Consider the following 27,381-nt stretch of genomic DNA (forward strand, 5'->3'; position numbering starts at 1 on the left):
AATTCACCTACACATTTGCAGTGAGCAGTTGGCACTGATTTGAAAGTGTGTGTGTGTGTGTGCAGGTGCAGGTGCAGGTGCATTTCACATATGCTGTGAAGGCAGTGGCTGTACTAAGGCTGGGCTAATTACAGGCAGGTGCATTTGATTGTGCCCCCACTCTAGTCCATTTATGTCGTGCACTGCTGTCACATTCTCCTGTGGCTCTGAGCAGGTATCTTGTGCCACCCAAATTTAAAATGCCTGACACTTAGGTCCATAATTTGTTAGACAAAGGAATTGGGGGAGGGGGGGTGGCTCCCTGTTAAATCCAGAATTGAATTTAAAATCCTGCTCCTCACATACAAGCTCCTGAATCATAGCCCATCTTATCTTAAAGACCTCATAGTACAGTATCACTCTGTTTATACACTTGCCTGCATTTAATCATTATTCATCTCTGGTTCTCTTCCACAGTGTGTCTTTGTCCTGTATACTGTACTCACACGCCCAACAGATGGCTAGTCCTCACCGAACCTGGTTGTGCTGGAGGTTTTTTCCTGTTAAAAAGGACTTTTTCCTTCCCACTGTCGCCAAAGTGCTTGTTCATAGGGGGTCATATAATTGTTGGATTTTTCTCTGTATGTATTATTGTAGGGTCTACCTTAAAATATAAAGCATCTTGGGGCGACTGTTGTTGTGTTCTGTATAAATAAAACTGAATTGAATTGAGTATTTTACAAGTCCTTTCTAAATGTTGACAATACACTTACACATTTAAGAAATATAATTTCTTAATTATAAGGATTTTTGTAATTTTCAATCAATAAATCATTAAGTTGACATTTTAATGGATGACTAACCTGACCCGAGTCTACACCCCTACAAAGTTTTATCAGAATTACTTCAAAACGTTTCGAGCTACCATGTTTACAGGCTGACACGCTACCAAAAACACGACCTCCTTGGCAGAGGTAATGAAACAATCCGCCAAATACATTAGGGTACATTCTCAATTAATAGAGTCATTTATATAAGCTGAAGTGAATTTCACGCATCAGAGACCCCAGCTGCTCAGGCATAAATACATCTGACACATAAAGAGAGCGGAGCATTTGTTAAACAGCTGTTTACAGCTGTTATAGGCCCTCGCTGCACATCCTCTGACAATAAGTTTGCTTTAGAAAAAAGTAGATGGAGTGGTGAAGGAAATATATTTCTCCTGTGGTCATTTCATTCTATGTTATTATTATTACAGTTAGCATAATTACTGTAATTATGCGCATGGTTGGAGGCCAGGTTATGGCAGGTTATGATAGAGAAACAAACAGAAGGGCTGCCGCCGTGTTAGAGAAAAAAACGAGAGAAGCGACGAGACTCCGGAGGGCCACCTCTTAGCAGCCAAAGCCATGGCAACAGCAGGCCATAATGACAGGCCGGCGGAGTGGGACACAGCATGGTGATTGCTTCAATCGCAGTCATATCAAACACACGCCGCTCTGCATTTTGTTTTTGTCCTTCTGAGAAGCAATTTGTTCATTCATTTAGGCGGGCGTGCTAAATGGAGGTAATTTCCAAAGACTGATTGCAGCCTGAAAAGTCTGGTTTCAGTCTTCAGGGAAATAGAAACCGTTTAGTATCTGAATCTTAATTGAGCGACTGTCACCGTGTGTTGTTTCACCGCTGATGAAGAGTGTGTGTGTGTGTTGCTGTGATATCCAGAATAATTCAAGTGTCCGCATATCTGAATAAATCTCACCGAAAAAGCGGCAGAGTCAAAAGACACTCACTCGCAGGTGAATTGAAATCATTCAAACTTTATTCATCCTGCTCATCAACCATCATTACAAAGCTTTGGGGCCCCTAGCTCTGATTGTCTTCTGAGCTGTATCACCCACCCAACATTTTCCAAATATTCACAGAATTACAAAAAAAAAAAAAAAACTTGCTCATTCTTCTCAGTTCACAGATAACCCCCTCCCAAAACATAATGTGCACATCAAAGAGGACAGTGGGCAACAATGCAGTTCATGTTTACTTCCCTGTGACACATAAAAGCTCAGCAGGTACACACAAAAAAATTGCTCTGATCCCACAAGGCTTTCATGTTCAAGTTTTTTTGTTTTTTTTTAAAGCAGCTTCACTTTTCTCCCTCACAAGAAAAGAGGGGCCAGCTAATGTGGAGATGATGAGGTTTTTTTTGTTTTGTTTTTTAGCGTACCATTTTCACAGCCCCTCTGGCATAACCCAAGAAAGAATAGCCGACACTTTAGACATGACAGCAGGACTATTAGTGAAACACTCTGACACGAAGCAGAACAGCCGAGCAAACGTCTTGTACAATCAAAAGAGCGCTTACAGCCACTCGGAGCAGGCTCTCAAATGAACGGTCGACAGGAAACACGTTCTTCATCTGAATCACAGTCAGATATAGAAATCTGAAGAAGAGCGTTTGCAGATGCCCGCGTTTAATTTTTTATTTAACGGATGCAAACATACGTTGAAAGTTCACGTAAAAGGAAAAAAACTACATCAGAAACCTCTGTAGAGACCCAAAGTGTCCAAAATTGCAGAAATATGTATAAATGTATAGTTTCACTGAAAAAAAATGAGGATAATTACTTTTTTTTATTCCAAACTGTCAGTCGGTCTTTATCGGTTAGATCAAATCTAACACCAGGTTTTTCGTCCTTTTTTGCAAAGCATGAAAAACAAACATGGTTCAGTTCAATAAATAAATAAATACATAAAACAATTTTCATTCATTTTTTTTGGTCTATATTTAAAATTAATGCAAATACTTTTGATAATGTATCATTTGTTTAATATTAGCAGATTCACAGGTGCTTTAAGCAATTTCGGAGTTGCATTCACAGTCATGGTTTTTGTTTGTTTGGGGGAAAATGATGAAAGTCAGCATCAGCTGCCAGCTCCTTTACAGCCGTGGATCTCAGAGTGGGATCTGAGGACGTCTCAGAGGTCCGGAGTAATAACATCTTAGCAAGTAAGGAATTGCTAAGTAGATAAATTTATGCTATTAGCTATATATTGTCCTTTATTTTGGACCAGTAGAAACTCCAAGAGTCAAAGTGGTCTTGCTAATGCAAAGCTGGATTTATTAGCCAACTATTGAGTTAGTGAACACATGCGTGAGTCAGTCAGCTTTTCATCTAATGCTTAATCCAAATTAGCTAACCCGGTGTTAGGATTGGAGGTGGATGTTTGGAAAATATTCTCCTCTGTAAGGAGTCCCAGGACCCAAAGATTTTGAGAAGCCATGCTTTGGTAAAGGATAAGGCTGCTGATACTCCGTATGTTACTGAAAAAGCCAACAACACATCGCTCTTACGACATATAATCAATCAAGTTTGATGTCTCCAGTGCCTTTGTTGTCCAAAAATATCTGAAACACACTCACTGAGTCAAACTGTACTACTGTACAGTACTGTGCAAATGTTTGGAGCCAATCCACATCTCTTTTCCTTCCTATAGCTTTAAAATGATACAAGAGCAATAGTTCTCCAGGCTTTCTGAGGTTCTTTCAAAGCTTTTCTTTGGACAATTGCTGCTTTTCAGTCCTGTGCTTGTAGCTGGTCAGTTTTAATGGATTGTGTCTGAACAAATTGAGAACCAAAGGCGTGTCAGGCCAAAAACAGCTATCTACAACAGATTAACAGTATCTGAAGATCATGTCCTTAAGAAACAGGAAAGAATCCAGCAAAGACCTGACACAGGACCTGAGAGATGGATCTGGACCTTCAGCTCATGCATCTGATGTTCACTGAAGCTTCATCAGAAATGGTCTCAGTGGAAAGATGGTTGAGGTGTGCCAAACTACACAAGACTGAAAATCAGTGGCAGCAGTTCTGGTGTCTGTAAAACACAGTGAAGGCTCTTTCATGGTTGGGAGCTGCATTACAGCAGCGAATGTTTTGAATGTCCTCCAAGAAGCCTGGAAAACTATTCCTGAAGACTACTTAAAACAATAACAAGAAAGCTGCCTAAGAGAGTTCAGACTGTGCTGAAGAATAAAGGTGGTCCTACCAACGCCGACTTTCAAGCTCATTACAATTGTACGCGCTGCATTACCATGTTTGTATACATATGTTTCAATAAATCGTCGTACCTATTTCCCATTTTTCTAACAACATATAAAGAAATAAAGGGTGACTCTAGACTTTTGCTCAGTACTGAGCCTTCTTTAGGGAGTTGTGGTGTGCTTTCACAGCAGGAAGTTGGCAGACCAATTTACATATTGCTGGTTTTGGTCTTTTCATGGGAGCAAGAAAATACAAAACCACAGCCTTCTTCATGTTTGCCCATGTTTTACAGTGCATGTAACCTGAAAAGGTTTTTACACATATCTGAAGACATTTCACATGTCTAATAAATAAAAACTATCATGCATTGCACACATTCAGATTCTCACAGCTACTTCATAGAACCGTGCATCCTCTCCTCGCGTCTGTTGCCTGATGGCTTCATTGCTTTTTATTTCTGAGCAGCAGCTGTGTGTGTCTATTTTATTATTATTGTTACCTGTGGTTTGACACACTCAAACCACAAACACGTAGTGTGGTTAAGTACTTAGCTCTGCTGAATGGGAGATTAATTCTGAAGCCACTAAAGTAGGTTCGATGTGCAGTTTGTTGTAGTTTTGCATTATGTATAACATGTACAGAATTAATATTTTAAACCGTTTCCACATGCCTTGTTCCATCTCTGCTGCCTGAAGTGGTAAGCCGTGCACACCACGAACCACCAAATCGATGGAAAAGCAGTTTTCATCCAGTGATTCATGAAAAATACCAGTTAAAATACAGTAATGGGGCTCTTTAAGTCCCGATCATAAATAATACATAGTTTAATAAATCTTGCAGGCCAAAGAAAAAAAAAACCCAAAAAAAACCCCGACATGAGCCGGGAGACATTTCTTGGCTCAAACACATACTCTCACACAACTATATTGTTCCTTCACTTCCTCAGCAGCACCCTACTGATCACCAGAGTAATAAAAGAACATAAATGACACATTAAATATGAGCGGAAAGCATTAAAAATGGATCACAGCCGAGATAAATGAAGACTCTTTAAGACCCCAGTCGGCCCAGCTGCCTTAAGAGGCTTTAAGGATCGTGCATTAACGCTCTCCCTTTGTCTTTCTGTGCTTCAGGGTTCGGATTGAGCAGCTTTCACCTGGTTGAACATGTCCTTAATGACAACGTACAGCCGTGTAACCCTAGAACCCGGGCCATAGGCGGCCTGTGAGAGGAGATGATTAAATATTCAAGCGCCACGATCCACAGGCTTCAAGTCTTTGTCCCATCAAGGAGTTTGATGTTTTTATTTGTGCCAGTGTGTTTAATTATTGTATATGGGCACAGGGTTGCTGGTAGGTTATTAAATCCATGCCTTTCATATTCAGGGCGAAGGGCCTGGAGATCTTATTGCAATAACGCCCAAGCTGTACAGTAAATCCCCACATCCAGAAGCATCACCTTAACAGAGTCTCCACAAGGTGAGGTGTGATCTTGTCTGGCTGTTCGATGAAGTACCAGGGGTTGGAGAAAAAAAGATGTTAGTGCTTCTTGGTGGATGGAGAGCCTGCCCAGAGGGCAACAGCAGTATTGACAGGGTGGTGAAGGCAGAGAAGGACCTTAGAAGGAAGAAAGGGAGGTCAAAAAGCTGACGAGACACAGGCTTCATACATGTGCTCAGTCTCTGTGGGACTTGTATGGCCAAATTGAGTATCCAGCAGTTTTTAGGCTTACCCTCAGGATAAGGTCTCCATCTCACTGGCCTTTTTATCCCCCCGTCCCTTCACTGATTTCAACTCTAGAGTCAGTAAGAAAAAAAAGGCCAAAGAAGGAAGAGTTGTTTTGTGCTGTCACGTTAATGGTTGTGAGTTGATCTCAGTGTCTGTCTGGCCTCTTAGGAGGCTCTTCGGAGGCCTGACAGCCGATCCCTTTATGTCATTATGTCTCCTCAAGGACTTTAAGTGGCATATGTTAGGAAAGAGAGAGAGCGAATGAGAGCTTGAGAAACGGAGAACAAACACAAGTAACATGATACTATCCCAGTGTGATACACACAAAGCACACTCTGTGCTGCACAATAGACCCGATATCGCCACTTCTCTATTGACTCCCAGTCGCATGAAACAGATTTCCTTCAAAGAACCACTTTCATCCGAAACCCTCTCATATCCACTGCAGTCAGGGCTGCAGAGGCGTACAGCTGGGTTAAACTTCCCTCCCAGTGTTCCTCCAGCTTTTGTGCCTTCCCACCCTGATAAGGTCTGATGGATCGGAAAGGAGAAAGATTAAAATTCAAGTCCAAGTATGTCCAATCCCCTTTTTCCTAATTTATTTTCATGTCAAACCAAACACACATAGAAGGAAGAGGGGATACTCTAATTCAAGATAAACCCAGACATTTCTCAAGGATAGCCTTATTCCCCCAAAAACCCCAGACCAGCCAACAATCGTAGTCTCATGGGTCACGATGAGTTAAACAATGCAGTTTGTTGGGCACTCGGATAATTTTCAAGTCTATGAGGAGTTTTCCAGTCTATGAGGACTGAGTTTGTGAGGGTTTTGTCCCTTGCTTATTTGTCCGACCTCGAGTTCCTGCAGCAGTCTTTGAGTTGATTCCAGTTCCTGAGGCAGGGGTTGCAGCAGCAGGCACTGGTGGCTGGCTGCGGTGGGCTGGATGTCTAAGCAGGGTTGTGCGTACAGGCTGCTGGAAGGAGTGTGACTGCTGCTGAGGCCGAGCCTGAGAGGTCAGACGGTACCGCAGTAACTGGGAACGTAGGAGCATCTTTGTGTACTGGACTTCCGGCATGATGAGCCTCAGGCAGAGCTCCTGGTCCTGGCTCGAGAAGCTTTGGGTAATATTTACAGGGAGGTCATAACCGACTATGTCAACTTTGCCGCTAGGCTGCCAGGGGCGGAGCTCCTTGTTTTTGATTTCAGCAGCTGAACGAACAAGCGGCATGCCTTCACCGAAACACCTTTTCATCAGCTTCTCCTGGGCCTCACGAAGGAGGCGCACCTCCCTCGCCACACAGGCTGGACCCACAGCAGAGATTTGACGCCACAGTGAGGCGTTAAAGTGATCATAGAGCTGGGCATCTAAGGAATTCCAGGCACGGATCTTTTTGCGAAGATCATCAGTCAGGCCCTGCTTGGAACTTGGCGTCCGCATGTTGAGCTTAACATACAAAATGTCATCCAGATCCCAGGAAAGGAGGTGTCGAAGTAGAACCAGAGATTCATCAAAGTACTCAGAGATCATCACCAGCGAGAACACTCGCTCCACCTGTGCTACAAAAGCTTTTGCATAAGAGACATCTTTCGCTGGGCGATCTTTGTCTCCGCCCAAGTCGTAGGTCAAGGTGTTACGTGCATACATGGAGTAGTTCTCCTCTGGTTTGTAGTAGCGCCAGGGTTCATCTAAGAAAGCTTCCAGTGAACCATTAGGGACCCTCTTGAAACTCTGACAGTACTGGTTATAGTAACTGAACAAGGACTCAAACATGGAGCCAGGCTCTCTCAGGATCGTGACGTATATCGTATCATTTGGCATCAGTCGTTTCAGCTCAGCCTTATTGAAGCGCATGTGGTTGGTGACGATGTTTGGCGGTAGCGTGTGCTGATGCACAGAGTGAGTTGTGAAGGATCGCGGGTAGCAGAACTGGTGACCGCAGGCCTGTATGGGTAACGCCACCGTCAGGTTGTTGCGCTCTGCAAAGCGGAAGAGCAGATTCTGCATGGTGCTGCTGGCTGTTTTGTGGGTTTTCAGGAAAACCACGTTACTGTGCTTAGGCTTCAGGCCGGAGTAAGGGTGAGAGTGCAGGGCTGGACAACCGAGGTGGAAGGCATCCATGGTCCTGGTGGCAAAAAACAACAACAGTTTACTTAAAGCTGCATTAGCTTAAACAGCACAAAGAGCAGCTGTTCTGGATAAAATGGTGACATTAGAGACAAAGCTGCACACAGATAATGGAAGAAACTAATGTGTTGTACAGAACAGAAGCAACACAACGGGAAGGCAAAAATAGTAACCATAAATGGGACTGAAGGGAAAGGTAGAAAGATATAGCCGCGAGAGGAGAGGAGGCCAGAAATGCAATATATGATATAATATACAGTGTGTCTGTTTTTATTGTATAGTGGACTGACATTCAGGGAACACACAGATGATAGTACGAATTATTACTTTTCAAAGTGTCATGTACATTAAGTTTTTATTGGCAGAATTATTCATGAACTTTATCAAAAGATCTTGGTGGCAAATGTTTATCATTTTTTAATGAAGACGTTCATACTATATACATACAGTTAGGTCCATATATATTTGGACAAGGACACAAGTTTAGTTTTTTTTTTGCGGTCAAACTCTTTTTAAAGGGACCAAAAATAATTGGACAATTAACTCAAAGGCTGTTTCATCAGTAGCTGTGGGCAGTTCCTTTGTTATGTCATAATCAATTTTAGCAGATAAAAGACCTGGACTTTATTTAAGGTGCGGTTCTTGCATTTGGAAGATTTTGCTGTGAACAGACAACATGCAGTCAAAGGAGCTCTCCATGCAGGTGAAACAAGCTATCCTTAAACTGTTAAAGCAGAAAAAAGCCTTTCCGAAGAAGTGCTACGATATTAGGAGTGGCAAAGTCTACAGTTTGGTCCATCCAAAGAAAGAAAGAAAGAAAGAAAGAAAGCACTGGTGAACTCAGCGATGCAAAAAGACCTGGACGTCCATGAAGACAGCTTTGGTGGATGATCGTAGAATCATTTGCATGGTGAAGAGAAACAGCTTCACAACAGCCAACCAAGTGAACAACACTGCGTGAAAGACTGCAATGCAAGGTGCAAGTCACTCATAAGCCCCAAGAATAGAAAGGCTAGATTGGACTTTGCTTAAAAAAATATCTAAGAAAGCCAGCACAAAAATATTCTTTGGACAGATGAAACCAAGATCAACATCTATCAGAATTATGCCAAGAAAAAAGTATGGAGAAGGCGTGGAACGGCTCATGATCCAAAGCATAGCACATCATCTGCAAAACATGGCAGAGGGAGTATGCTGGCTTGGGCCAGTGGCACTAGGCACTAGTATTTATTGATGATGTGGATGAAGTGGAATAGTCTTGAATGGCCAAGTCAGTTACCTGATCTTAACCCAGCTGAGCATGCATTTCACTGTTGAAGACTAAACTTCGGTCAGAAGGGTCCACAAGCAAACAGCAACTGAAAGACTGCTCTGCAGTAAAGGCCGGGCATTAAAAAGGATTAAAGCATTAAAAAGGAGGAAACCTGGTGATGTCCATGAGTTCAAACCTTCAGACTGTCCTTGCCATCAAAGGGTTTTCAACCAGGTATTAGAAATGAACATCTTATTTTCAGTTATTTAATTTGTCCAATTTCTTTTGACCCACTGATATGAAGAGATTATGTTAAAAGAAATGCTTTAGATCCTCACATTTTTATGCAATTGTTCAACCCACTAAATTAAAGTTGAAATTATGCACTTCAACTTCTGGGATGTGGTGGAAAACAGCTGACATGTGCAGTTAATGCATTTGCTGTAAGCACTGCAGGATACCAGTTCTAAATTCTCCTAAAATCTGAGGTGTTTGGTACATATCACTGAATAAAGTAACATAAAGAATGCAGTGCTCACTGCAGAGTCAATGATAAGAGGTGGGATGTGGAAACAAGAGCGTTCAGTGAAGTGAGACGATAAAGACGTTGAGAATAGGAAGTTGAAGAGAGCAAAATGCTGGGCTGTCAAAAGTCTACAGCACTCTACTTTTATAATTGGTCCCTCGACCAGCATGGCGGTGCTTAGGCGCTCAAGGTTTCTATGCTTGACTTTAATAATAAGCCCCTCTCTATTAATTTGCCTATGAGGCAAAAGTGTGGCACAACGACTGTCAGGATTTTTCACTGTAACAAGGACCATATGGATTTATAGAAGAATAACGGATATTTAATGTGTTTTCATATCGTGGGTCACTCACCAGGTCAAGTGACCCCCATGGTGCAGCAGAAGACTGATGGTACTGATGGCAATGATGACCAGGAATATCTTCTTCTTCCACATCTGTGGGAAGCAGAGGGAAAAAGAGACGGCGAGTGAGAACTTAAGCAAAAACAGAGAGCAGGAGGGTGGCGGGAACGAGAGCAGATGGAGGTGTAAGGAGAAAGCAAATATGAGCATCAGGTTCAAGGGAGAGCGACGGAGAAAATGGGCAACGCGAATTTGGGGGACAAGAAAAGAAGAGAAGGTTAAGAGACTGAAATGATGAAAGGAAGCAGTAATGAAAAGCGAAAGGAGAGAAAGGAAAGGGAATCGAGAAAGCGAATAAGAGCAAGAGACGGACACGACGCAGGATGATTTATTCAATAACTGCTGGGATCCATTAGCAGGAGAGGGGGATGCGTCTTGGCTTTTGTCACTCACTAATAACACAGTGAACGATACCTTCATTACCTTCCACAGCTGTAACAGTCACATTTACTGACACCCTGGGCAAATGGCCTCGTACATTAGGTCTTGTTAGAAATGACATACGCACGTGTGGAAAGCAAAAAAACAAAAGCAGCACATCACGCTGAGATCGCTCTATCCGGTTGTTCAGTCTGACGTCACTAGCAGTGTCTGGGTCTAAACTCCGCTGCGGGTCCATATATCAAACGATCACTATGGCATTACTGAGAGTTGAAAAACTGTCTAAAGTCTTTCATCTTTAATAAAATGATCAGCGTTCTGCTCTACCAGGTGTAACAATTGAGTTTAACATCCAGGCATCCATGAAAACGGAATTTATGACATTTAACGGAGTTAGAAGTTAGCAGGGAGTTAGCTCGCTAGCTTCTATCTAAATACAATATAGCATGTCCTGACTGCGGGGTTTTGGAAACAAATTCAAACGTACAGCTCTGTTATCACTTCCAGCATAAATGAAGACAGAAAACTAAACAGCAGTGACGTTTGTAGGGTTACTGAAGTTGGGCTAGCTGGTATATAATGATGTGCTACGTGACCGCTAGCGACACAGCTATGTTAGCATAATATAAACAAGCTAACTTTTTTTTCCACTCGATAAAAGTTAACGTGAGTGTTCTCGGTGGTCAGAAACAAATGTAATCGCATGGCAGGATGCTGTAAAAGGACCAAACTTCAGCCAGGAGAACAACTGAGATAATCCATCCACAATACGAGGTTAGTCATTCATATACTGCTGCATGGACTGGGCTGTAGTTACATCCTAAGGTTTTAAAAACTGAGCTTAAATAAATGATTAGCGGTAATAAAAGCCGAGGGAGGTCAACAGTGATCACTGACTGTTTTAGGAGCCTTTTGAGATCAAATAGAAGAAAATACATAACATTAAACATGTTAACAACACAAAAGCCATATTAAACGCAGACTACTTTAGACCCGGAAGTAGGATTCGTCGCGTCATCACTGAACAACCGGATAGCAGAAACTCCTCGTGACACTCGACCCGTGCTGCTGAAAAGCTACGACGGGCAGTGGAACCCGGGAGGAGGTCCAAGCCTCTCTCGACAGCGTCTCACTTGCATAACAATAGCTGACGTCTCTCTCCTTGATTACACTGTGATGTTACGATCTGCATGGATGCCAGCAGAGGAGACGCGAGCTCGCGTTACTCCCAGCAGCTGGATTTTACGCTGCATATGCCGTTTGTGAAGGAGCACAAGTGCATCAGTTTGAAGCACCCGTGGTCCCAGTGGGGGAAACTACTGACCGTGGCAGAGCTGCTGCCACCCACTCAAACAAACATGATCGTTAATCGTTTGCTGTACAGATGAAGATGTTGTATGCAGGAGTGAAATAATCAATACATTTCGACAAACATTGTTTTATTTGATTTAAATGGTGGCTTAATGTCTTTTTTTTAATAGATCAGTTAAAGATTATCTCAATAAAATGTACTGCCCCCTAAAAAAGCTTTTTTTTCACTAAACAAGAACTCACGTTTTAAATTCAGAAGCAAGCACATACTCAATAAAGCTGTCAAATAACGCATTTCAGGAAAAAGACAAGAAAAAAAACACAGCTATAGAGCACAGAGTCAGGCTTTTGTTCAAAACCCACAGCTCATGAATAAAAACAAGATTTGGGGGGGATCTTTGTGCAGAGGAAGCACAATTGTTGGAGAACAGTAAGTCACGAATCCAAAGTCAAATCTCCAAATGTACCCAATAAGTAATTAAGCTTTCAGTGAAGAAGTAACAGCTGGCCTCATGTTGATTTGTAGAAGATTAAGAGAGAATGAGCCGAGTGTATACCGACATTCACTCCTGTTGTTTTTTTCCTCCCAGCTTTAAAAGCCTTGAACAGCTGTTGGCTGCAGGAATGTGCGTAAACACACGTGTGTGGGCACACAAATGCACAAAGCCGTAAGCCTGCTCTGATACCAAACAGGCAGCCGTGCTCTCACACTAATTGACACAGATTGTGCAGACGCACAGTTTGATTTGTTGATTTGTGCCCTCTGCTCTCCTGATGACACAACCATCTGACCACAACTAGATCTATTCTTATTCATTTATGTTTTTGTACTGAATTGCTCATTCATAACCCCAAATTTCAGTCCCATCTCCTGCATTTCTTATGTGGCAGAGCTGCCAGTTTGGTTCAAAGAATAGTCCACAGAGCTGCACAAGGCATGCTGCTAATGTTTATCTTTATATTTGAATCAATTAATCTGCTTTTTTGCCTCTTTTTTTCTTAGCAAAGATATTAACCATTTAAAGTCTTAACCATGAAGTAGTTGCCAGTGTTCACTGAAATAAAGAAATTACATATTAATTTGTATCACATTTGCTACAAAGACTCTGTGGTGCAAAAGCAGAGAGACTCACTCGCTACACTTCCATATTTACAGTGCTGATAGGTTCATATGACGAAACAATATTATTACAGACTTTCTGTACACGGTAGACTCCGTCTCAGCAACGTGACATTAAGACGGTAAACTTCCAGATCCACAGATATCAAAACTTGGTAAGTAGAATCAAACAATACAGTTATTTTACATCGTTTAAAAGGGTAATTAGTTAATATAAACTGTAAACTGCTTGTTAATGCAAATATCTAATCAGCCAATCACACGGCAGTTCTCTCTGGGTGTCCCGTTGATGTTAGACATCAGAGAAAGACGGCTTTGCGCTGATATGAATCCCGCAGTAATGCTAATAGCCACTTGTTAAAACAAAGGCGTGCAGATAAGACTGGCCCGGGGCAACTCCTCTCAGCTAGGAACAGGAAATGGAGGCTTCAGTTTGCCCACACTCACCAGAATTGGACAATATAAGAAAATGATGAGTCTCAATTTCTGCTGCAACAATCAGATGCTAAGAATTTGATGTAAATAATAGGAGACCATGGATTCATCCTGCTTTGAATCAAAGATTTAGGTTAGTGGTGGTGGTGTGTGGGATGCTTTCCTTCCACATTTAGTATCATCTGAGCATCATTTACCTGTGTGTTTGTTAAGTGTTGCAGATTTCATGATGAAAACCAGGGTTTAACCCAAAAATGTTTCTCCATGGTCAAGCTTATGCTAGTTGAGTTCAAATGTGAGCAAAAGTCTTCCTTTCATCGGTCGATATTTCGTTTCCTCCACTGGATTTGAATTCAATAAAGACTTTGCTTTCAGTCTATTTCTCCGTTTTAATCAGACCTCATCAACAAATGATGCTGACATCTTATTTTTCTAGTGGAAAGAATCTATTCGACCAATCATCATCATCCCGAGGTTCCCCGTGTTTATTAGAATGGGTTCTAAGCACTTTAATGTGCCTATGCTGCAGTGTAAAATCCGAAGGTGATAGCACGTTATCCAAGAGGTATGAGAACAATGAATGAATTTCTTAGATCCACAAGTGGTTTCTCTGTGCAGCGCTTATCATTCCCCAGCTATGTGTTCTTTGATTTACAGCAAAAGTTGTTCTCTGCTCCACTGGAAAGAAGAACTGTCAAGACTTCACCTGAGCACAGACTGTCTGAAAACTACTCATCGCACTTAGTGTGGAAGTGGGTTCTTTTCTTCTCTTTAATAAATAAAACACAGTCTCTGTGGATGGAGATACTCATGTTTTCTTTCGGTACTTTGGGACTAACTGTCACTCACTCTTGGACCCACAGAAGATGACACATGCCTCTGTGGAAAATGTTTCACTTTAGCAACTGATTTCTCAGATCCCTTTGCATTTTTCTCAACAAACAAAGAAGCTCCTAAACCTGTGTTCAGGCACACAAATATTAGAGTTGGGGTGAATGCACAAAAAACACAGTCTTTTTGTTTTTAATGAGGTTTTCCAGTATGAGTGGAAAAGCTGTGGGACTCCATGAACTGCATTGCTACTGAAACAGAGAATAAAAATGGCTGCATTCAGCATTTGCAGATGAACCCGAGTGATGTCTGCTAAAAAAGCTAAAGTGGGAACGAGGGTAAATGTTTAAATATGGCTTCAATGGGAATTTTAAGCACGGCAAAAGCTGCTTCAACTCACTTCATTAGGTACATCTGTTCAACTTCTCTTTAATACAAATATATAATCAGCCAGATACATAGTAAAAACCAATGCATTTATGTATAAACATGTAGACAGGTACTCAGAACTTGCTGCTGTAAACCCACGTCCATCAGGCCTCAACATACCGTGGTTTTAACGGGTACCTTCATGGGAGAATGGCTGCTTGAAGCTGATAGAAAGGCGACAGAGTTACAACCATGTATGCAGAAGAGCATCTTTGAATGCACAACATGGTGAGCAGCCAATCAGCTCACCCTTTCCCATGCTAGGAACCGCAGTGTGTAGACATGTCTGCACTTCAGTGTAATAGGTGTAAAAGATAAAGATTCAGTTGATGGATTGGGACAGTGCCTCTACATGCCTTTGGTTGCTACTGCTGCTACTGAGCTAATCCAACGTAAAGAAAATGCAGCATGATTATTCCATGGTTTGATTTCTGGATGGTTTATATGGCTCCATTTCATGCAGTCAAACAACAACAGCTACATCTGCATGAAGCAGAGCGAGACAGACTTTTCATCACCATCCTAAGAAATGTTACCTTTTCCAGGCTGATTAATTACATTTAGTTACCCCGGGTTCTTCACCTAAAGGGTAGATCTCATTTGCATAAGAAAATGTCAGCGTAATACCTGTTTTGAACGAAGCACGTAAACACAGACCGATCCATCGTGGTTCGGTGAGCAATGACATCAAGGCCAAAGCTGATGCAAGGCCGTGATAAGACACAAGGAAGCAGTAAGAAGTAAGAAGAGCAGGTTTATAGCCCTGTGAGTGTAGATGCGTGTGTGTGTGTGTGTGTGTGTGTGTGTGTGTGTGTGTGTGTGTGTGTGTGTGTGTGTGTGTGTGTGAGGGGGATGGAGGAAGATCATGTGTCACAGTGAGTTAATAAGAAAGGGATTTAAGTGGCTTTCAGCAGGCAGACTCGACCTCCTCCCCCTCATCCACCCTCAGCCGCTGCCACCCCCTCCTCCCTTCACCTCGTAATCATCTTCCTCCTCTTTATCCTCCTTCGGCACAAACACTCTGGCCTCTTTAATTAAAAATGTCTGATTAGGTTTCTCTAACGATCGCTGCAGATACAAAAGCAGCGAGTGAGAGGACACCCAATCCTGTCAGTGGTAGTAGTACGGCTTGTTTTGTGAATAAAATGAAGGCATCAGCTTGTTGCTCATTACCCCGGACTTGGCGGCTTTGCTCGTTCCTAAAACCTCATGTCCTTTGTTGTTCAGTGTTTTTAAGTTTCATTCTGGTATCTCTAATTTAATTTAGTCCAAAAAAAAAAAGCTGAAACTAACTTAGCTACTGATGAACTGATAACACTTGTTCTCAGTAAATGCATCTACCACAGACACATGGATCATATCTGTGATACACATGGCTGGATTCTGTTTGACTGTTCATTTAAAAGTCAAAGAAAGCCGCTGCATGCATGTGTGCATGTGTGTGTTAAGGATGACGCTAAGGTGGAATTTTACTGAAACATATCACCACACCTCACATACCTACAATAGAGTGCTTTTGTCTTTGTAAAAAGCACATATTTGTTAGAGACTCATATTTCTCTGCAGACACAGTTTATGTAACGTGCTTGTAAATCACAATAACGCTTTGTTCTCGTTCGCTCTTTACTAAAACATTAGATGTAGTAGGGTTCTCACATTTGGCCTGTTAAATACATACACATATTAGTTTGTAATGAAGCTCTAAGAACAATAGTTTTAAATCATCCAGCAAGCGATGAGGCGACAACTGTGCTTATTCGTGTCTTTTTTAATTTATCTGCTCCCAAACTTTGTGCCATCAGTGCAGTACTCATTTTATTGTGAATCTATGCTACGTTTCTGCATTACTGCTTTTGTTGTCTGCTCTAAGCTTGACCCTCAGACAGGCAGAGGTAACTAAAAAGTCGGAGTACAGTGGATTAGTGGCCTTTTACCCCCTAAACTGTTTCCGCTTTTATGACTGTAGCGTAATACATGTTGCGTCAACTGCCTCACCTCAGTGTGTGCTGCAGAAAGGATGAAATAGCATGTGTAAATATGCAAAGTGCCAGAAACAACTACCTCCCGCTGCAAACACAACGGCACCACTTTCCGAGCAAACGAGCATGCTAACACAAAGCTAGCAACGAAATACTTCCATGTTCAAAGTGATGCCAACCCAAACCAGGCTAACCGGCACTGGATATGTTTTTCTTTCCGGCTGCGTTTTGTGTTTGCAAACACAATTCAATCTGAGATGGAGAAAAGTCAGAAAACAGCATCTCTTTTAAATTTTCCCAGCAGGTTTTTCAAATTCTGTCCTCCAGTCTCTACTATCTTTCGGAGAGTGTACCTCTGTTCTCCCAGAGGTCTTCTTTTTACATCTCCGCTGCTGTTATGTGAAAACACAATATCTCCAAAATGTCAATACTTCATGAATCAGTGAAAAAAAAAAGCGAAACACTCTTAAAAAGTTATATTTCCTTTGGCTCTGTGCAAACCAGGGGTGAGCGTTGGAGTAGCCCGGCTCTGCAGAAATCCAGCAGCGACACAAGAGAATTACGATTAGAAGACACATAATACATGCGGTGAGAGAGAGAACCTAACGCACACAGTAACACTCAACAGCCACTGCTTGATACAGAAGCAGAGGAAAAAACTATCAAACTAACACGCGCATTTGAACAGCTGTTCACTGCAGACCTTTGCCACACACACAAATGCAAAGCTGACTTCTACCTAATGAGCGTGTATAAGTAGTTTCCTCGCTGCAGGGCAACAGCAGCTGCTCCACTCTATAATCGTGTCATCTATACTGATGCCACATTATGATCTCTGACCATAAAGGGACTTTTACAACACTTAGATGCTCTTTAATGCTTCAAAGAAATAAAAGTCACACGCATCATTCCAGACTTTGACTCCACCGCATGTATTTCTTGTATTTTTATCACACTGTGTTTGCCTGTGGCTTCCTGCTGATCGATTAACTCCAAACAGTCTATCTCATTAAAGAAAGCCATTACATGTAAGTACACAAACACATTAAAGGTAACATGCCAGAGTTCAACCTGGCATAATTGTTGTCAGACAGGACAGTGTAACACAGTCTTAACCAGTCACCAGGACTTCATTAGGTACACTTTGCTCGTACTGGGTTGGACGAGCTTCTTCCTTCAAAGCTGCTTTAATTTATTGTCTCACCTTCAACAAGGTCCTGGAAACAATTTTGGTCCATATTGATTGGTGATCTGGTGACTGTGGAGGCCATCTGAGGACAGTGAACTCGTCATGTTATGTTCAAGAAACCAGCTTGATTTCTTGAATAAGAATATCTTTAATAAGAGATCCAAAATATGCAAAGACAAATATACACCATTACACCAACACCAGCTTAATATGTTGGTAGAAAGCTCCCTTATTATATACACAGTCTGTCTGAAACTGAGGTTCACTGAAATGCTTGATTTTCTTCAGTGCAGCTATCACAGCATTTAAAGGCTCACAACTGGACCTAATCATTAACTAGCCTAAACATGAAGACACAGAAATGCAGAAGACAGAGTAAAGGCTATTTTATTTTAGCCCAGGTTTAGTTTAGATTGTATGCATACCTTATTTAATCTGACATTACTGTACTTGTGATTATTTATTCAAGTTTTCACTCTTTGAACGTGATTTCAATAAGGCAGGTAAAAACTATGACAGGGTTTACTGTCACTAAACTATCAACACTATTGCACTTTCTCAAATGGAAACTAATGAGTATTTTACTTTGGAAAAACTGTGTTTTTACACTTCTATGGGTTTTTGGGGTTTTTGTTTTTGCTCATCAGATAAAAGTATTTCTCTATTTTATAAATGCGGGGAAAACTCACTGGATTTTTTCCCTTTTTCACATCATTCCCTGTAAACTGTAGAGATGGTTGTGTAGAAAAATCCCAGCAGATCAGCAGGTTGTGAAACAGACAGCCTGTGTGACAACAACCATGACACGTTCACATACAGTTCTTCCTCATTCATATGCTCAGGTTGGACGTTGGAGTCTAATTTAGGACATATTTCTGTTCTTACATACAATGACTTTCTGTCATGAGATTGACAGTTTGGATATTCGCACCAAAAAGCAGTTGGACAGGCGTAACTAGTAAAGTACGCAACGACACGGAGAGACGTCCATAGGCACCCTTTCATTTTTTTTTTTTTTTTTTTTTTTTTTTTTTTTCTAAATGACATCAGAAACAGCAGTATGCGACATTACGTGATGGCAGAGCTTCAGTTCATCCTTTGTCATTTTTTTTTTTTTTTTTTTTAATAAATAGGACAGGGGGAATGAATGAGAGAGAGAGGGGGAGAGAAAGAAAGAAAACCAAAGGGGAGAAGAGACGGTGAGAAGGGGGGGGAAGAGAGAGAAAAAAAAACAAACTCCTGGGTCACCTGTATGGAGAAAAAAAAACAAACAAACAAACAAACAAAAACAAACAGAGGAGACAGCAAACAACAAAGAGCAACATAATAATAGAGAAAACAAAGCACCATCACAATAAACTAGCTAGTCATAGATATCAGTATTTACTAAGTAATAAACGATATTGTGCAGCACGCAAGATGGACAGCGCACAGTGTGCTTTGAGGCAGCAGCCAAGAAAGCTTTAGTCCGCGTCTGTGAATACCCATGTGTGCATACCTGTGTGGATCAGCATGCTTGCATTCCAAAGGTTTCTCCATGTAATGATCTGCTAGGGAGTGTGGGGGGGCCACAGCCCCGTCCTCCAGGGTGTGAAGCGGGTATGGAGGAGATCAAAACTCCAGACATCCAGAGGCCCCCAGAACACAAGAGACCATGGAAGACCAACAGAGGGGCAGCCGCGCCACTGTCCCAGTAAGAGCTGAGGAGAGTCCCAGATGAGGGCTCGCCCAGCAGCCGCGGAGCAGAAGTCAGGGGGAGTTGCAGTGACGCGCCCGTGAGCTCCGCCGGCCCCCAGCTGCGCCTGAGTGACCGAGCCCTAGGCCGAGAGGCCGGGGGCACCCCACCTCCAAAGGGGCCCGAGCGAGCCCCAGGCCCCAGGCCCCGACAAGCGGCCGCCAAGGAGTGAGCCGGTGTGCACCCGGACGCCCACCCCCAGACACAAAGAACCACCAACACACCGACACCTGAGGGAGTCCGCCACCGGCAGGGGAAGTGGTGGTGGGTGGAGATAGGCCTCCAAACCTTGGAGGGCCTGAGGTGTCCCCAGAGAGGTGGCGTCTGATACCCAACCTGACATATAGACACAGACATACAGGCACACACAGACACAAACATCCATTCCCACCCTCATGCTCTCATATGCACTCACTCCACACTCAACCAACGTGGAGACAGACATAAAGAGACGCTGTACACACAATCACACTCCCCAAGCGTACTCTACAAACCGGGTCTAGGTACCCTTGCCCCTGGAGGGGGGAATTGCACCCAGACCCAGGTGGTGTTACCCTTTTCCCTGCGGTGGGGAGAGGCAGACCACCCCGACTCCGCAGCAGCAGGGAGGCCCCACACCCCAGACCGCAGTCGGACGGCCAACTCCTCCTACTAGCCCTCCCGCTCCAGCAGGCCGCAGAGAATGGGGGTGGGAGAAGACTCCAAACCTCCCTCCACCCGCTCATTGTAGTGTTGATGCATATGTGTTCTAAGGTGCAATTAAAACCCAGGAGGGCATGGAGCTACCTGCCAAGGAGCAGCAGGTAAGCGCATAGTCCCTCCTGCTAACCCTCAATGACTAAGTGTATTTAAAATTGAGAGGTGGGCAACGACGTCAGGGGTGAGGTATACACCCTGATGGTGATTTGGACTCCGTGATTGTGCCCACCCCCAAGATCCTATATGTATGTGTAATGAGAGTGTGAATAATGTGAATGTCTAAGTTGTGGGATAAAATTGAGGCAGAGGCAGCCAGAAGGGGACAGAGGGGGGGGGGGGGGGGGGGTAGCCTCCTCTGCACCCTGGTGACATACCCCCACTCCAAGGCCCTGCATGTGTGGGTGGTTGTGGAGGAGCGGGAAGAGGGAGGCAGCTGGAGATGGGGAGGGAAGGAAGGGAGGGGCAGGTAACCCCTCCCTGGGGCCAGCTCCCCCGCTGACCCCAGTAGGCACTCCCACCCTCCGCGACCCGCCAGGGAAGGGGGGCCCAGGCCCATCAGACCGGGGCCCAGTGCAGTAGCGCCCCCCGGCTCCACAGAGCCCTGGACAGTCCACCCAACCCCACCACAGAGAAAACTGCACCCACCCCACCAACCACACATCTTCCAGACTACATAAGACGGTAAACGCCCAGGCTGAGATCTTCCTCCACCTCTCCTGTATCTCCCCCTCCTGCAGAGAGTTCCTGAGAGAAGAAAGCTCCTGCAAGATGTGACCATCCCCCCCACCAGTTGAAGAGCCCCCCAGGCGGCTCGATGCACCGGCGGCACCCTGCTCCAGGGCCGGGCCCCCATGCACCCACCCGCCCACAACCCCGGCAACACACCAACCAGGACCCGAGCCCCCGAGGCCCGGCCCGGGCCCCAGCCCAGAGACGGAGCGCCCCCAAAACCTCACGCCCATCCCGGACCCACCCAGGGGCAGCCAGGTTGCCAGGTCAGTAACCCACGTCCGTCAGCACAGACCCTCCCCTAGCCCCGCTGCACGCAGCCGCGAGGAAACAGTCACCTGAGAGCCAACAGAGCCCTCAACCGGACGTGACCGCTACCCCGGGTTGAGCCCCCCAAGGAAGATGCCTCCGGGGAACCCCCCCGACGCCCTAAGCCTGTCCCTACCCCCTCACCAATCACAACAGTGAAGGCGGGACCAAACTATGACCCCCCCACCCCCACTAGGTGATGGAGCTGATAAAAGGGGCCCAGAGCAATTGATCTAATGTGGTGGCAGAGGCTGTGTCAAGACTAATGTAATCTAATAGATAGTTTCTATATTGGTTAGAATTAAGATTATTTTTATTTTTCCAGTTCATGAGGACTGTTTTCTTGGCTATGCATAGGGCAGTGAAGATCATATGGGCTATATTCTTTTCTGAAGTGACATTATCTAAGCTGCCCAACAAACACACTAAGGGGGAGGTTGGAATGTTACATTTCAGACATTTTGATAAGTCTTCACATATCTCGCGCCAAAACTTTTGCACTGGTGGACAGAACCAAAGAGCGTGGATGTAATTGTCTGGTGTATTGCCTTGACAGTGTGAGCAGTTGTTGGAAGATGTAAAGCCCATCTTGAACATCCGATGACCTGTATAGTGCACTCTATGAAGTATTTTGTATTGTATTAATTGCAGACTGGGATTTTTAATTAATTTAAAAGTTTTTAAGCAAATCTGAGACCAGAAGTTTTGGTCTAGGTTGACTGATAAATCTGCTTCCCACTTTGCAGTAGGAAGGGATATTGATTCATCTAATTTAGAAAGTGTTCTGTATATTTTAGATAATAATTTGGGGGATTTAAGAGTAAGAAAATGTGCCGCACTTAGTGGTGTTTGTAATTCAACTTGACTGAGGTTAAATTTCTTTTTTACTATGGATTTAATTTGTTGATATTCTAAAAACCTTGTCTTGTTGATCCCATATTGTTCAACTAGTCTGTCAAATGGAATAAATTCTGTTCCCTCTAATATATGTTCTAAGTATTTGATTCCTTTACAACTCCATTCTGGGAAATTAATCATATTATTGTTTTGTAATATGTCAGGGTTATTCCAGATAGGTGTACGTTTGCATGGGATTAATGAAGACTCCGTTATTTTTAGAAACTCCCACCATGCTGTTAGAGAAAAGCTGATGTTGATACTTTTAAAGCATTCATGTCTTTTGATGTTTGAGCTAATAAATGGTAGGTCTGAAATCTCTAGATCCTTGCATAGTGCCTGTTCAACATCTAGCCAGGGCTCAACTAAGAAGGTATGTTTTGACCATTCTGAGATGAACTGAAGCCTGTTGGCTAAGAAGTATTGGTGAAAATTAGGCAGATCTAATCCTCCTCTATCCTTGGTTCTTTGTAGCGTTTTTAAGCTAATACGCGGGGGTTTATCTTTCCAAAGGAATTTGGAAATATATGAATCCAGAGATCTGAACCAATCTTGTGATGGTTTGTTAGGGATCATCAAAAATAAGTAATTTATTTTTGGCAAGATCATCATTTTTATAGTGGCGACCCTTCCCATGAGTGATATGGGTAAAGATTTCCATCTAGTCAGATCGCCTTCTACTTTCTTTAGAAGTGGGATGTGGTTTAGTTTAGTTAAGTCTGAAAGCTTAGGAGAGATATTAATACCTAAATATTTAATATTTCCGGATTGCAGTGGGGCAGAGGAAGAATTATGGAAGGAGCAGTTAATGGGGAGAACTGTAGATTTTGGCCAGTTAATTGAATAATCTGAAACTCTTGAAAACCAGTTTATTAAAGTAATTACCTCAGAGAGGTTGGTTTGTGTGTTTTGCAGAAAAAGCAACACATCATCCGCATAGAGACTGATTTTATGTTCTATGTTCTTACATGCAAAGACAAATATACACCATTACACCAACACCAGCTTAATATGTTGGTAGAAAGCTCCCTTATTATATACACAGTCTGTCTGAAACTGAGGTTCACTGAAATGCTTGATTTTCTTCAGTGCAGCTATCACAGCATTTAAAGGCTCACAACTGGACCTAATCATTAACTAGCCTAAACATGAAGACACAGAAATGCAGAAGACAGAGTAAAGGCTATTTTATTTTAGCCCAGGTTTAGTTTAGATTGTATGCATACCTTATTTAATCTGACATTACTGTACTTGTGATTATTTATTCAAGTTTTCACTCTTTGAACGTGATTTCAATAAGGCAGGTAAAAACTATGACAGGGTTTACTGTCACTAAACTATCAACACTATTGCACTTTCTCAAATGGAAACTAATGAGTATTTTACTTTGGAAAAACTGTGTTTTTACACTTCTATGGGTTTTTGGGGTTTTTGTTTTTGCTCATCAGATAAAAGTATTTCTCTATTTTATAAATGCGGGGAAAACTCACTGGATTTTTTCCCTTTTTCACATCATTCCCTGTAAACTGTAGAGATGGTTGTGTAGAAAAATCCCAGCAGATCAGCAGGTTGTGAAACAGACAGCCTGTGTGACAACAACCATGACACGTTCACATACAGTTCTTCCTCATTCATATGCTCAGGTTGGACGTTGGAGTCTAATTTAGGACATATTTCTGTTCTTACATACAATGACTTTCTGTCATGAGATTGACAGTTTGGATATTCGCACCAAAAAGCAGTTGGACAGGCGTAACTAGTAAAGTACGCAACGACACGGAGAGACGTCCATAGGCACCCTTTCAGTCCGTCAACAGCATAAGATGAGATGCTACACACTATATTTCCTTTGAATCTAACATGAGTCAAACACACACCCACAGCCAGTCATGTGGCCACAGATCCATCAATACTCAGACAAACCTCCACATCAGTGCTGGTACGGGCGGGGAAGAAGTCAAAAGTGGAAGCAAAGAAATTGCAGGATTTTAATTTTTTTTCTAGAAAGCCTCATCTTTTTAAACAGTTGTAATGTGTCCCTGTGTATAATCTGTGAGTCTCTGAGCTTCTGAACTAATGACACTGGCAGTAAAAGACATACCAGCTGGAAAGCTCATATCTAATGTGGTCGTCTGTGGCTGTTGTTCAGAGATGCTCTTCTAAATATCGAACAAGTTCTGTTCGATATTTATTCTGATGTGTTAACTCAAATGATCTTGAACATGAAATGTTTTCTCTTCTTTGCTTTGTTTAATCCGTAACTTTGTAGCACTCAGGTGTCACAGTGCAAACACGTGCATTTCACCCACATTTGTGACTAAAAGTAGACCTGCAGTAGGAGAGGCAGAGCTGTTACCGAGACACGGAGCTCAGGTGGAGCGAAAGAAAACGTCCAAACCAGCAGCGCTTCTTACATTGATCACCATTAAAGCCGTTACTGAGATACAGCCGGCTCTGTAGCTGCTCCATCCACCACCGTCTGTTTCACACAGAGAAAATCTGCTGCAGTTCAAACAAAATATGAACTGCTAACTTCGTTTATTACAATGTTAAAATCCTGACGGCAGCCGTCCCACTTTATATGGCAGCAATACCTGCAGCAAGCAGGGGTGAGTATAAAGGGGGGCATGGGGTGTGCTGGGCCGTGTTTATTTCAAGGCTTTATTTTTGCACATTTAGATCAGTATAAATAAATATTATGTTAATTAAATGGTATTAAAATTTAAAAATAAATAAATACACTTTTTTACAGGACCATAAAACTGTGACTCTGCCACTGACCTGGGGTTATTAAAGTAAACATTGAATAACTATTAAGATTAATTACTGTATTAACATCAACACAATCAGGACCTTTGAAGCAACTTCTCTTGCTGTAGAAAACAAATCGAAGGCCACATCTCAGCTCGAAGGTTGCTATGAGAACCTTTGAATGTTTCAAAAATACCTTCCTCAGCGTGAACATGCAGACACACACAGATTTTACCTAGTAAAATACGCGGTGACACGAAGAAACCGGTTTGAGACAGCTGCAGCCTTAGCTAAAAGCAATCTGAGCATTCCCCTCTGACCTCTGACATTAACAAGGCATTTTTTCTCCTTTTCATACCATTCACTGTGCACTATAGAGATGACTGTGTGGAAAAATACCAGCAGGTTTTGAAACACTCACGTCGACACGCCACGTATACATGCAATATATCACCTTTCTTCCTCACTTTGATGATCAGTTTGATCTAAAGCATACCATAACAAAGGACAACAAAGGACAACAAAGCACAGCTTGCACCGGCGGGTGTGACGCTGCTTTTTGTGGGAATTTAACGGCCCCATAAAGAAGTGGTCTGTGCGTATGTCATGTATCAACATGCCATCCCAGTTCTTTCTGAAACACACACCGCATGCACAGCTGCTCTGACCCCAGCCACCAGGCAATGACGTTGGCATTGGGAAACCAAGTGCAAAGCACCAGTTTCCCATATGACACTGTAAATACATGAGCAGACCTGAGGTTACGTTTGCAAATTCTGAGGTGCAAGCAAGCCAGTGATGCTGGTGCAAGATCCATGTGTTCCTCAAGCTTCATTCACATTAGTAACGAGAGCTGCAGTGGCCATAACGGCAAGCCCGGGTGAAAGGGTCACTTTATTAAAATAAAGTGATAAAGTCCCAGCTGCTGAATAACGCTCTGGGACAGTAAGGCAGTCTGGGAACTTTTATCACAGTGTGTGTTCACGAAGGTCAAGAAAATCATCACATCACACATTTATTGAACTTAAACAGGGAATAAATAAAAGAAAAATGAGGTGGAGTTAGTGGGAGAAGACAGAGATTTGTCTGGTTCAGACTTAAGCTCAGAGCAGGGTGGTGTTTTTGCCCACCCACTTCCACCTGATTTGTGGGTAACGAATGGAGAAAAGCAAAAAAAAAGAAACAAAACTCTCAGGCAGCTGTGGACCAGCGGCTCTCTTTTTGTCATCCGGGCTTGAGTCGAATTAATCTATGCGCGAGTTTGAGGGAAAACATTCAAACTCCACATAGAAAGGCTGAGATCAGGGCTTAATATCAAATTAGATTAATTGCACAGCCTAGAAAAACATGCTTTTCAATCAGAACCTCTGTAATATACACATGACTGCATACCAACAGAGTATGTCTTAAACTTCCTGCGGTGGCAATCGAGCTGTAAAATCTGGATACTGGATCCTTTCCAGGTCGAGGGCACCCGGCCCTTCGATCTGACCTCCCAACACAGTCCAGCATTTTTCTGCCCTGCAGGGATCAATAAATATCTCATCTGATTATTGTTTTTGTTTACAAGGTGCAGTGACTTAGGTTTGACTTTGCAAATTGTGAGACGTCATGGGATGCCCTTGTTGGAAAAGAGAGAATCAATAGCTGGACGAGCGGCGGTGGAGTCGAAGATGTGCTGGTAACAGCTGCATCCTGATGCCGGCATGTGTCTTAATATCTGTAGCTGCTTAAGGGCAAAGACTTTATTTTGTTCGCGACTGAAGGGATTTACTCGAGAGCAAGGCAGCTAAATGCTAAGACTGTTGTTTAAAGTTGTTTAAGCGTGCCATTCGGAGCTACTGTATTAATCAAGTTCTGAGAAATCCTCAGGGGGCTTCGGGACAGTCTAAGAAATCACTCATTTTCCAGGAAGGCTGTTTTCTAATGTCTGATCCCTTATCTCTGAAATCCTCTAAAAAATCAATCTGGGATATGACGCTTGGAAGTTATTTTCTACAGATGTACCTCCTCGCCCGCGTCTCCGCTGCTCCACCCTTTCACTTAATGCCTCTGAGTGAAGTAAAGATCCTCCAAGAGCAGAGATATTTTTAAACCCATTTCATACTTAGGCTAGACGGCTGCTTTAAGGCAATATTGGGAAGTCATGCACTCCAGCAGCAGCAAGATAAAGGTGCCTTTTTGATCTATTGGTGTACAACCAGTGACGGGAGTGTGAGTCTTGAGCTCAGTCATTTATAGTTATTTTTTCTCTTGTAGAAATGAAAAATAAATGAGATATATGCGTGTAATAGTTTCATCATTTCTGTAAATTTCACCTCACAGTGCATTCACACTTGTGTCGATTACGCCATTTTCCTGCAACTTTTTTAATTTCTGTCTTACCAGCACTGACATCGATCTATCATCTATCTGTGTAGGGCCATGGAAAAAGCTCATTTCTTTGGTATGGTATGAATTTTAAAAACCTACGTCACCTTGTTCGGGAGTTGCTGCATTCGCACTCCGCCCACACGCCCAGCGGGGTGGCGAC

At 42.9% G+C, this 27,381-nt stretch overlaps 1 protein-coding gene across 2 annotated transcripts in view; it reads right to left on the minus strand.

The window, feature by feature from the left end:
- Positions 1-2,516: 2,516 nt before the first annotated feature.
- Positions 2,517-27,381, minus strand: part of gal3st3 (galactose-3-O-sulfotransferase 3) — a 60,840-nt gene continuing 35,975 nt past the window's right edge. For both annotated transcript variants that reach the window (XM_080894439.1, XM_080894440.1), the window contains exons 2-3: positions 10,004-10,086; positions 2,517-7,870 (exon numbers count right to left, since the gene is read on the minus strand). In XM_080894439.1, the coding sequence (XP_080750565.1) occupies positions 6,550-7,870; positions 10,004-10,086 (1,404 nt within the window). In that variant the 3' untranslated portion in view covers positions 2,517-6,549. The remainder of the gene's footprint in view (positions 7,871-10,003; positions 10,087-27,381) is intronic.

Source organism: Rhamphochromis sp. 'chilingali' (genome assembly GCF_963969265.1).
Source record: "Rhamphochromis sp. 'chilingali' genome assembly, chromosome: 1".
Taxonomy (NCBI): domain Eukaryota; kingdom Metazoa; phylum Chordata; class Actinopteri; order Cichliformes; family Cichlidae; genus Rhamphochromis; species Rhamphochromis sp. 'chilingali'.